Here is a 12,923-nt window from a genome sequence, read left to right as displayed (position 1 = left end):
GTTGGGAATCCTTTTGCACGGATTACTGCATCAATGCGGCGTGGCATGGAGGCAATCAGCCTGTGGCATTGCTGAGGTGTTATGGATGCCCAGGATGCTTCAATAGCGGCCTTTAGCTCATTAGCATTGTTGGGTCTGGTGTCTTTCAGCTTCTTCTTCACAATACCCCACATATTCTCTATGGGGTTCAGGTCAGGGGAATTTGCAGGCCAATCGAGGACAGTAATGCCATGGTCAGTACACCAGTTACTGGTGGTTTTGGCACTGTGGGCAGGTGCCAGATCATGCTGGAAAATGAATTCCTCATCTCCATAGAGCTTTTCAGCAGACGGAAGCATGTAGTGCTCTAAAATCTCTTGGTACACAGCTGCATTTACTCTGGGCTTGATGAAACACAGTGGACCAACACCAGCAGCTGACATGGCTCCCCAAACCATCGCTGACTGTGGGAACTTCACACTGGATTTCAAGCAACTTGGATTTTGCTCCTCTCCAGCCTTTCTCCAGACTCTGGCGCCTTGACTTCCAAATGAAATACAAAACTTGCTTTCGTCTGAAAAGAGGACTTTGGACCACTGTGCAACTGTCCAGTGCTTCTTTTCCTTAGCCCAAGTCAGACGCCTCTTCCGTTGTCTTGAGTTCAGAAGTGGCTTGACCATGGGAATACGGCTATTGTAGCCCATTTCCCGGACACGTCTGTGAACAGTGACTTTTGATACCTGGACTCCAGCTTCAGTCCACTGTCTTTGAAGCTCCCCCAAATTCTGGAAGCGACTCTTCTTCACAATGCTGTTAAGGCTGCGGTCATCTCTCTTGGTTGTGCAGCGTTTCCTGCCACATTTCCCCCTTCCAACAGACTTTTTGTGGATGTGCTTTGAAACTGCACTCTGTGAACAGCTTGCTCTTTGAGAAATTTCTTTTTGTGTCTTACCCTCCTGATGGAGGGTGTCAATGACGGTCCTCTGGACAGCAGTCAGATCAGCAGTCTTCCCCATACTTGTGATTTAGTTTACTGAACCAAGCTGAGTGTTTTTCAAGGCTCAGGAAACCCTTGCAGCTGTTTCGAGTTAATTAGACGATTCAAGTGATTCGTTGAACACCCTACTAGTATACTTTTTCATGATATTCTAATATTTAGAGATAGGATATTTGAGTTTTCTTAAGCTGTATGCCATAATCAGCAATATTAAAATAATAAAAGGCTTGCAATATTTCAGTTGATTTGTAATGAATCCAGAATGTATGACATTTTTGTTTTTTTAATTGCATTACAGAAAATAAAGAACTTTATCACAATATTCTAATTTTCTGAGACAGTCCTGTAGAGCCACAATCAAAGACTCACAGCACTTTATAATAAAACAGAAGCTAACATGCATGATTTTTTTTATAAATCTGGCAACTAACTTAATTTTTATCCAATGAGGATGTTTTATATTGGGTTCAATTTTGAAGTTTTCTTTTGTTTGTCCTGAAACTCACTGATCCCATCAGTGGTGCTCATGTTTAGGTGGCACCAAGTTTCTGAGAGTTAACAGTTAGTCCAATAGGCCCACAGCTTGTAAGATGTATTCAGACAGAGCAAACGGTGTGTTCATATCACTCTCATGGTGTCTAGACCACAGGCAATTAACGTCACTCGACACCAGAGGCAGAAAGAGGAAGAGGATGGGGAGAAAGAGATGAATGTATGAGCAAACAATATGCAAGGAGGAAAGAAAGTGTGTGTTGGATTGAGTGGTGTTGTGAGGCTACATTAACTATCCTTAACAGACACGTCCCTAATACCAGTAGATTTAGGCAGAAATGAGTAGTTATCAAAGGTAGAAAAAAGGGAGAATTGTTCAAGAGTTGTGCTTTTTCCCAGGCGTCAATGTCTAGTTAGACCATCAAATGTTATAATATTCAAAACAGGAACCTTTATAAAAGGACAGAAGAAAATAAATACACTTTTTTCATGTTTTTCCTGACTTTTTTTTTAGAGGGCACTGAATTTGTTTTCCACTTTTTTCAAAACTTTTGCACATCTTCACAGGAATGCTGGGAATGAGAAAGAGGTCGAAGGAGGAAAGGAGGCAGAGAGAGGTTCAGGCAAAGGTGCAGTGTGTGTTGGTGTTTTGGGGGAGGTCAGGGAGTGACAGTAGACAGCGTGGTTCTGTGATGGCAGGGTACTGGATCAGATTGCAGCCCGAGCCCCACCAGTACACCCAGTACAATGTGCCGCTCTGTTCCCCGCTCACATCTGCAGCCGGGGCCCTTCCTGCCCGGAGGACCACAATCACGACAAAAACACACCCACAAAAATAACACGGGGCCACAGAGGTGCACACTCACTCTGCCGGGGCAGGACAAACTGCAGCGACACACCTCACGAGATGAGGAGAGGTAAATATGAAACAAGGTAGAAAAACAGAAAGTCAGGGGGAACAAACTCTCTCTCTACTTTCTTTTTCACCCTCGGCCTGCTCCATCGGCCTCTCTCGCCATAAGCGCTCACAGATGGCTAAACTCTTTTGGTGTAAACACGGGACAATTACACTGCAGTCATTAAGGCAGGTAACACGGGAGGCAGGTGCTGTAGGCAGAGATTACAGTAGCCGGTACAGTGATTCCCACTGAAAGCTGCTAAAATAAATCAAAAACCATGTAAAGTATATGTGACACTGATTATATAACACTAAGCCTTCATGACTTCTACCTGATGTTTTTGAGATTTAATTGAATTTTTCTTTTTTCAAATACGGGGAATAATCTTGTATAGACCTTTCTTTCTAAACATTTTCATTTATTGTATTAGTGTAGTGCAAACAGCTAAACTAAACTACACCTTCAAAATTGAAAAAAGGGATTGTGAGATGAGATGTGCCGGCATATATACATTTGAAATCGTGTCAGTATATTTTGAAAGTTTGAAAAACTCTTTGCACTATTTAAAAGCTCAAATCAATGCTTATGGTCAATATATAGCTCATATCTACAATTTACCAACATTTCAAGACACTCAGAAACACCAGGGGTGACTTTCGTACATCCTGAATAAAGTAAAAATGTTCGTAGTGCTTGATTCTCTCATTGAGGTAGTATGCAAACCACTGAAAGTTGTATAAATATAATCAAACAATAATGATATGCCGTTGGTGTATAATGGTGCACTGTACTGCATGTATGTTTTCAACAGGTGTCTCAGCTCTGAAACAATCCAATCATTGTTACACTCTAACCCACTCAGAAGCACACAGCCAAAAGTGAGCAAACATGCAGACCACCAGCCTAACCCAACCTGATAGAAAACACATGTGATACCCAGGGTGGCAGTCACACCGCAGAAGGGCTCGTGCTGCTTAAACTGCAACACTTTTCGTGTGCAAGATTGTAGTTTCCCTCTATCACCACTAGATGGAGCTAAAAGTGATTGCAATCAAAGTCACACACTCACATGAGTGAGAGGTGCAAATGCTTACTGGATGAATGACTATAAGCAGAGGCTGTACATACTGTCAGTTAACAGGGTAAACAACTCTCACACACCTCTTCTGTGTGAATACAGACAGCTTGACACACACACACTGGACACACACTCATTAATGAGAATAACTGATCAATAACGCTCACACGGTTATACAGCTTGTTTCATTTCTCACTTGATGAAGTGAGAAATGAAGCATTTAAAAAAAACACATATTAATAATAAGAAAAGGGTATTCACATTAAAGTTAGCATATAATTTTGATATTCCATATATATTTCATAAATATATTATATATTCTTATTCCTTGAGCTTGAAAAATACACTTCTGTGATATATTAAAATACTCTGCAAATTTTTCTATGTTGAAACTTTAATAAATTACACACATATTCAGACCTATCACTCTAGACCTGTGTGAGGTGGCAGCTTTGTGATTTTCAGTTTTCTTTTGAAGAAAGTCTGTATTTTCTGCCCTAGACTGTCTGCCATACAGTACGGACAATTTCAGTGTGCACGATATGTACAGATGTGTGTGCACGTATGTCCTCTCCTCTTTTGGTACAGCTGTGCCAAATACCAGACACACACTCCAGCTGACACGTTGAGCCCTCACCTCTCACCTCTACACAACAAGCACATTGTTAGACACACAGAGCAAGAGGGACATGCAATATTGACCTGCGTATTAACACACACACAAACACACACAGATGCACAAATTCATCTGAACACCAATTTTTGTTTCAATATTTGAGTCTCCTGGCATTTTGAAGAATAAGCAAAGATGGCAGGATGTTTGGGGTCATATATTTCAGAAAGTTGAATTTATTTAAATCCTGAAAAGCGTAAACTAAGCACCAGTTGTTCCTCACTCACCAGCTGTGTGCCCATCCTCCCAGCTGACCACGATTGCTAGGCGTACGAGCTGCTGCAGGTTGTAATTTTCAACATGGTGCTCTGTAGTTACGATTTATTTATAATGCCTCGTGTACACAGAACAAAAATCCATTATGAGTACCCATGCTAGTAAAAATGGGTTATTAGACTTCGCATTATTTATAAGGATTAACATGAGGGTTTGCTTTGTCACTGTGGTGTTAATTATCATAGAAGTATAGCACAATTTCAGTGTCTGGCTATCTGCTCTGAAAGAAAATACAAACTATCTTTTATGATATATGAATTTATTGTAGGGTAATCCTGACCTATTCATTACAGGAGATCCTGCCATAACAGGTGTTTTAGACCATTCCCATGTAAACCTGAAGTATTTTAAGATATTTAAAAATTCTAAAACTAACTGGGAAGTTACAGTCAGTCACATCATTAATTAACAGCTTTTGCAGTACAAACTGAAAATGAGCTGCAACGTATTTAAACAGAATAATTGATGTTTTTTTTTTATTTACGATGAGAAATACAATGTCTGCGTTGCCAAAAGTCTCACAAATGAAGTACAATAATTGAAGATGTTGAAGTAAGCACCATATGGTGACAGCACCGATTGGTGCTGTGTAAAGGCCTCGTGCCCTGGGAAAAGCGATTGAGAAGAAGTTAAGAGAATTTTATTTCAGTGGAAAAACGATCAAACACCCAATTTGTAATAATTCTAACAACAAGCTCCTCCATCACGCAGCAATCTGAAAAGCAGGTTACAGGTGTGCTTTCTTAAGGAACTGAGAACTTAACTAACTTTAAGAAGTCTTGCTGGATGTCTGTGAGTTCAATCTCAGTGTGACACTAAACACGCTGCTAATTCACCAAGTGTTCAAACACCAAATATACATGCAATCATCTATCATGAGATTCCTGGTTTTTACACCTGCTTTAATCAGCGCTAATTTACCAGAATAAGGTTTATGAGTCACTTTAGTTCAGAGACTGTGTATTTACTTCTATATTCCTTGGTGAGTCCTCTACTGTCCCCTGTGTTCCATTATGTGGTCTGTGCCAGTCTGTGCTGCGCTCATACTGCTACGTGTATCATTCTGGGGGCGGTGTGGTTTCAGGGATGGAGGCCACAGTCTTAGTTTGGACCTGAGGGTGGATGCTGACACCACAAGGCCCTGCACGGGACCACAGGGCTGGGGCAAATGAGAAACCTGTCTTGAGCTCTGACTGCAATGAGTTTACAAAACCGAACAGGAACACATTATTCATTTGATTTTCAAAAGGAAAAGCATTATTTCACAGCGAAATAGTAACTTTATTTAGATTCAACTTATATTAAATGTTACTGTTACAATGGATTTTAAACTGCCAAAAGTAGAGATTTCAAAAACATGAATACTGTACAGCATAACAGTTCAGAAAATGTAAATGTGCCAATGGACAGCTAAGCAGTGCTAATGATAAACATCATTTATAGATAATAGCTTAAAACTAGTAAAATAAACTTTTCACAACATGTTTTATTAACCGTAAAGATACTACTCGATCTACTGGTTTAATCCTAACAGTTAATCAAACTAATATTTGACACAGTGTACGGCACAACCTATATGTTATCATTAAATAAAAGATCTAACTAGCACTGACAACATATTTTTGAATACATAGATTTATCTCAGACTCTAGTCGGATGTCAGACTTATAATAAAGACAAGAGTGAGAGCAGTGAGTCAGCATCCCATAATAATCATCATCGCTGTCTATAGCAACACCTTTTCAGACTGGAAATCCCCACATCACAGAGATTTACAGATGTTATTTGGCTGGAGAAAAACAGGTCTGAGAAGATTGAAAGCAGAGTGATGTGTTGTGTGTGTGTGCATCTTACATTAATTATGAACCTAATGTTTTTCTAGATATTTAAATCCAATGTGTTTCATCTACATTGTGTAATTTAAAAACCCCACAGGTATTTAATAACAGAAATCCTGCTATCCTTGTAATGTATACAGCACTAACTCATTCACATGTCATATATTCCATGATTTATCCATATCTTAAGTTTAGTAAGGGCACTGTTCATGGTGCACCCCTAATTCACCAGGGTGTCTCCCTTCCTTCCCATTCTGTGAGCTTATTCAGAAAGAAACAGGTAATAAAACGAAAATATTGTATGCTACTTATATTATTAGTTGATTGGGAATTTATGGAGAAGGTCACTTCAAACAGTCCCACATAAGTTATGACATAGCGCAAAGAGGTACATGCTTTACAGTGATCAATTACCTTTGTCTTCTAGATATATATATATATATATATATATATATATATAGATAATATAGACTGAAGGGTATGCTTAGGCCTCATCCTATTCTAGGAAAACAACTATCTTTACCTAACATTTAAACTATTTTCAAATGGATAGACTGTATTAAGATCTGGTAGAGTTGTACGTTAACATTAAACGTAAAGGCACACAGCTGGTCCCTCCTACACTGGTGAAATAACAGTGACTAGGAATAGCATCCTATGCAGACAGCCTGTCATTATAAAGCTGGCACACTCTCGTGCCCTCCTTGTACATCTTCTGCTAGAACAGTATGCCTTGGAGGAAGGACGCACACCCACCAACCACTAAATCATCACCTATGAAAATAAGGAAGAGCTATCTTCAACTCACTTTGTTCCTTTAAGTCTGCAGTGCCAAAGTGGTTTTGTCTGAGAACGTTTTTTTACTAGTTTCCAGTTTGAGGGGATGTCATGGTTTAGAACCGAGGCCTCAGACGTTTGTATGTGTAGCTTTGACTTATGTTTGTTTTATTTTAACACCACAGTCTGGGTCTTATATGCAAATGATGTCATTTAGCTTTGGTGAAGGCCATTCAGAGACTGCGAGTGATAGTGTACAGTCACAGTTGCCTAAAGAAAGGATACCTGAACCATTTAACAGTTTTAACAAGTGGCTCTAAAAATGATTTTTTTTGTGTGGAATTCAAACCAGCTTTCACACGAAGAAGTCTCTATTATGAAAATAAAAGTACTTTAAATGCATTGGAACCATCAGCTGTTTATAGTAGTTAAACTGAATTAGATTAATGACATGCTAACCAACTTCAAGACAAAACCAAGCCATTTTCAGATGGTGGAGATTTTGCCCTGAACTCAGTGTCCCAGGCAGCCTGTTCTCCCTGGCGGAGGTCCACCTCCAACGTAGCCATAATACATTACATGGATACATTTATGGTTGAGCTATGGCTGTGGTTTTTCTCGATCTTGGAAAAGGAGGCAGAATTATAATGAGAGTAAGTTCTGCCTGGGAGACTTAACTGATGGCAACAAAATGCTATGCAAGATCTTTTTGCAACAGCTACATTTAATTTTGAAGGGGGAAAATCAAATATAAAAAAATATGTACACAACATGATCAAACTGGACACTAGCTTGGACAACAGGGTCTGTGCTAAAAGCAAGAGAAGAGTATTGACGTGAATCACCAGAGCCACAAGGGCCCATGGGAAAATGATGACAAAGCAAAGGAAAAATAAAGAGGGACATGGTTAAAGCTGCCAGACTGGGTCACATATGACGAACAGAAGCCTGACATACCACACACTTCCATACAGTAGGAATGAGCTGTCAAACGCCTGCTCGCCCGCCACACATAGACACTTTATTCAGCAGAGAGAACCAGAGCAGGGTTAGGTTATGTTTGGCCAACTGAGACAGACTGCCCTTTGAGGAGGGCTCAGCTTTGAAATGAGGCTGAGGAACATCCATGTCAAGACAATATTGCCCTCTGATTTTCTCCTCCTTTGGACACAAAACTCTGCTTTCATGGCTTTTGGGGCCTTCTGCTCTGTGCTTCATGCATCCCTCCTCCTTTTCTCTAGTCCTCATTCTCCCAGCGAAAACAGAATAAACATGAAAGATCCTGACCACTTTCTTCTCTAAATCAGTCTTTCACTGGCAGGGTGGGGCGCAGCTATAGTTTACACTAACATCTGGGCTGCTGCACGCACCGCACTGCGCGCACAGGAACGCGCACACAGACGCAGTGGTTCAGCCCGTCTAGCCAATACGCATTAACTCTTCTGCAAAATGCGGCACGTGAGTGTATTTGTGTCACTCTGATATTATCACAAGGTCCGATGATTTAAAGCATGTTTCTACAAGCAAACGAGCACAGCGCCTCTAGAGGCATCCTTTAAGATGGGAAATACAACCTGCACAAGCTGTTGGACACAGACAGAGCCACATTCACATGTATGTGGAATACATTTCGACACCCAGAACTGGGAAAACATCCATAGCTCACAGACGCTTATGCACAAACAAAACTGTACAAAGCGCACATAGACACGGAGACACTGGACGCTTTCACTCCCAAAGCCCTGTGACCGAGGTGCTCCGCCGCATAATAACCTATTCATAAAAAGCAAAAATGTCTCAGACTTCCGCCTCCAAAATACACACGGGAGACGACGGGAAGGTGCAATCACCTCTCGCAATCTGAAATTGGAAACGGGGCCAAAGAATACACTGGAGGGGGGCAATTTATGTTACAAAAGCCCCCTTGGTCCGTAAGCTGTCCTCGCAAGCTCTCCACAAGAGGGGTAAAGAGCCATTGATCCATCTGTCCACTGAAACTTCTGAAGCAAATGTACTTCTCAAAACCTAAACGGTTAAACCTGACATCATGTTTCTATTCAAAATCTGGATGATGGGCATCAGCGAAAGCAGTCATCCGTTGCTTCTTAACCAGCTATTATCATATAACAAGTGTTAAAATCGTTCAGTTCCCCTTCTGTAAGATATTCAAAAGAGTCATAATTAATAAATGGTTAACAAAAATTTCACACCTTATAATCAATCAAATCAAACACGAAATGTTCACATATCTGTGGCTGCACCTATGAATGTACTAATGATCATTATTTAAGAATCATTGAAATGGTGTGGCATTGCGTTTTATAAGTCTCCTGCCAGATCTGAACTGATCTGGACTCAGGTGAATCAATGGATTCTCTATGGTAAAAATAACTAAAGACAACTAGAGGTCCGTCAGGGAACTGCATCACATACAGATCATTCCTTAAAGTCATACTCGGTATGACTAGAATACAAACAGAAAATGTTGTTCTACTACTGTAGGTAGGAGAACAACTCAACTTTACATGGGCTTATTGAGCCATACAAACTTGGTGAAGAAATCCCTCCTCCCTGCAGCAGAGGCAGTGATGGATGGACTGGTGCACAGGCTGAGCTGGTAAACACTCTGCCATCCTCACACAGTGCTGCTGTGGACCCGTGTACACTCAGATATTCAATTCGACCAAACTTCTAATAATGCAACCGAAGCAATATGTGCACCGTCATATTCGCAGGGTGGTGTAAAATAAGCTGTCATTTCAAAACTGAAAGGGATTCTTCGAGTTTTTAGTTTAAGATAAATAGGAAAATTCAACAAATGACAGAAAAAGCACCTGGATACCCAAAGAAATCAGCTGAGGGCACAATCGATGACACCTGTCAGCAAGCTCTGGGCACGCAGAAAGGGGAGACGCCCGAGGAAATGATATCCAAATAAAAAACTTAATTCAAACCATAATTACGCACTTACGTTTTACTACAGAGAAACGCAATTAACATGCTTTTATAACGACCCTACTCCTTCACCATTCCCTAAAATAAAAGCTTAATTTGCAATAGCAACATATTTTCGTTTAATTATTTTTCTTCGTTTGTTTTAATGGGATAGACGCAGTGCCCATTGGCCCATTATTGGACTCTTAGATGTCCCTCGCATCACTTATTCTTATGTCTCGACTAATTTCACTCAATTCCCAAATGGTCGTTAGCATGGCCCATTCATAAAAACCTTTATGAACCTGTGAAGAAAACAAGTCACACTTCTTTAGGAAGTTGATTCAGTGCCAACATAAAAAATAAATAAACTTCTTAACATGCAAGTACATGCAAAATATATCTGAAATACTGTGGGCCATTGCTTCTGGGCCAATGTTTACCACAGTTCTCGGGAAAAATCTAAAGAAACAGCTCAGGTGCGCAAATAGCCAATAATGGATGAGGTATTACGCAAGGTAAATCCAAGTAGACAGCGAATAATGACAAGGTTTGGAACGTTAAACAACATTATAAGTAGCCAAATAATTTAAGCAAGTCTTTAAGAACACATTATAAACATATTTCTAATATAAACTGTCTTACCTGCACGAGCCACGGTCGTTTGGCATACGACGAGTACCACGGTTGCCAAGGCAAAGGATGAGAAGTCCATGCGCCATGGTCTCCGTTTCTTCCGGAAGGGACAATCTCCAGTATCCATAGTGTTGCAGTAGTTTGCCGGCTTGGTTGAGCTGTAAATGTAGGATATGGTGGAAGTTATCCTCTCACAGAAAGCCAGCCGACGAGAGGGACCCGACTGAACCTTCTGCCAGGCGACAGACAAAAAGGCACGCCTCTGACGTCGCTGCCTCTCTCCCGGAGACTTTCCTTGATGAGTTACCTATGTCTGACTATCTAAATGCACGAAACCTAAACACTAAATGGGGTTTGGGGTGAAAATATATTTTATTTTTTAACGTGTAACCCCTTAGTGCTAAAGCCCCATTGAGTCAGACTGGGTAAGAGTACCCAAAGTGGAGAGAGCAGCAGAGAGAGACCTGGAATCACGCTCTCTCTCCCCTTCTCCCTCTTTTCCTTCTTTACTTACACACTTACTCTCACGAAGAGTGAGAACATGTGTGTGCGTATGTGTGTGCGTATGTGTGTGTGTGTGTGTGTGTGTGTGTGTGGAGAGAGAGAGAGAGTGAATGGCAAAGGAGGAGAGGGAGAGAAAGGGCGTGCGTAATTTTGCATTCGGCGTACGTACGTATACATGCACGGAGGAGCCTCTGAGTGTGAACAGAACGTTTTTAATGATAGGCCTATGCAAATACTTCAACCCCACACTAACAACAATTGCGTCCTTCTTTTAAACTGTGAGTTGGTGGTTTAATGGTAATCATTGGATGTACAGCAGTCAGTCATAACGCTTCTCTCGGTCTAAATAATCCGAATTCACTAAAAACGGCTTGCAGAACAAAAAATATTTACCTTTTATATTTCCTTCTTTTGTTTCTTTATAAGTATCTGTGGCATGAAAAGGCCGGTTTTATAAACCATGAAGGGGAGTTCGGGTAGAAAAGACAGGATCGCTCACCTCGCTGAAACAGCAGAGAAGAGTGAGAGTCCGGCCAGCCAATCAGGCATCTGTCCGCTCTTCTCGCAGCGCCGCTCTCATCTAATCTGAGAAGCTCTCATCTCGTCCTGATTGGTCAGTCCCACGTGGCCTTGTTTTGCAACATCAGCTCAGATGTGTGTGTGTGTGTGTGTGTGTGTGTGTGTGTGTGTGTGTGGTGTGTGTGTGTGTGTGTGTGTGTGTGTGTGTGTGTTTGTGTGTGTGTGTGTGTGTGTGTGTGTGTGTGTGTGAGAGTGAGAGAGATATTAAAGGCTCAAGAAAAACAGACATGAGTAAAGAGTAATTTGTAAATCAGTGTGTAGTGTGTAATCAACGTTTGCCTGCCAACCCCAAGTCAGCTTCTATCAATCATTTCTCTCCTATATTTATTCTTTTTACATTTAGTAGACATACTGGAAGGATTTGTTAAAAAAGTTGAGTTAAGTTAAAAGCAGATGGAAACATGGCACCTTACTGATTGTTTTATGCATTTAAAAGCAACCCACACATATACTGTCTGGTAAAAAAGCTGAATGATTTCACAACAGTTGAGCTTGGTGTTTTTAACTTAAAACACTGCAAATGGAGAGCTGTGCTTTAATACTAATGTAGTTCTCGTTTAAAGGCAGCAGGATGGAGACTGAAAGTTGGATTGGCTAAAAGTAAACTAAGATGAACTAAGCCGGAGTTAAACTTTTAGGGGGATCTGTTGGCAGAAATGGAATATAATATGCATAACAATGTTTTTGTCAGTATAATCACCGGAAACTAGGAATTGTTGTGTTTTGTTTAGAATGACCACTACATAATGCAGGGTCCTCTTAAAAGAGTCATGTTTCTACAGAGGCCAAAATAGACAAACCAAACTCTACAGAAAATCATCTGGCATATTTATTGGCTCGGATATACCGGACCCAACAATAGCTGAACATTAGAAGCTACACAAAAGCAGTATTTACTGTCATATTATTGTACTGCATTGGATTAGCAGGATTATGAGTTTATCGCAATATGTTCCTATTGCACTGTATGAAACATGCTTTTGTCAGTAAGAGATAACCTGAAGGTTAACAAACAATATGAACAACACATTTATGACAAGTAAGGTTTCATTTTCAATTTCAAGCCCCTGATTCTTATTGCCACTGAGAATATATCAAACCACTGTCACATAAACTTCAAACCTCCTTTAGAAGAGACATTCCTTTCATAATTTCAAAGCCACTTTCATATCCCTACCTGTCATAAACACTCAATAGCATCTCCTATATTTCAAAGCTTTCCCCTGTGCCCAGCCGTCTGCCTTCTAAATGTTTCTATAGT

General features: G+C 40.5%; 1 protein-coding gene across 1 annotated transcript in view; it reads right to left on the bottom strand.

The window, feature by feature from the left end:
* The window catches only part of col11a2 (collagen, type XI, alpha 2), a 51,942-nt gene extending 40,856 nt beyond the window's left edge, over window positions 1-11,086 (bottom strand). Inside the window, exon 1 of the mRNA XM_079655565.1 lies at window positions 10,589-11,086. Within this exon, the coding sequence (XP_079511691.1) occupies window positions 10,589-10,706 (118 nt within the window). The 5' untranslated portion in view covers window positions 10,707-11,086. The remainder of the gene's footprint in view (window positions 1-10,588) is intronic.
* Window positions 11,087-12,923: the final 1,837 nt, after the last annotated feature.

This window comes from Notothenia rossii (genome assembly GCF_949606895.1).
Source record: "Notothenia rossii genome assembly, chromosome: 10".
In the NCBI taxonomy this organism is placed as follows: Eukaryota; Metazoa; Chordata; class Actinopteri; order Perciformes; family Nototheniidae; genus Notothenia; species Notothenia rossii.
Note: the sequence above shows the minus strand (reverse complement) of the source record. Positions and strands in the feature narration are given on the sequence as shown.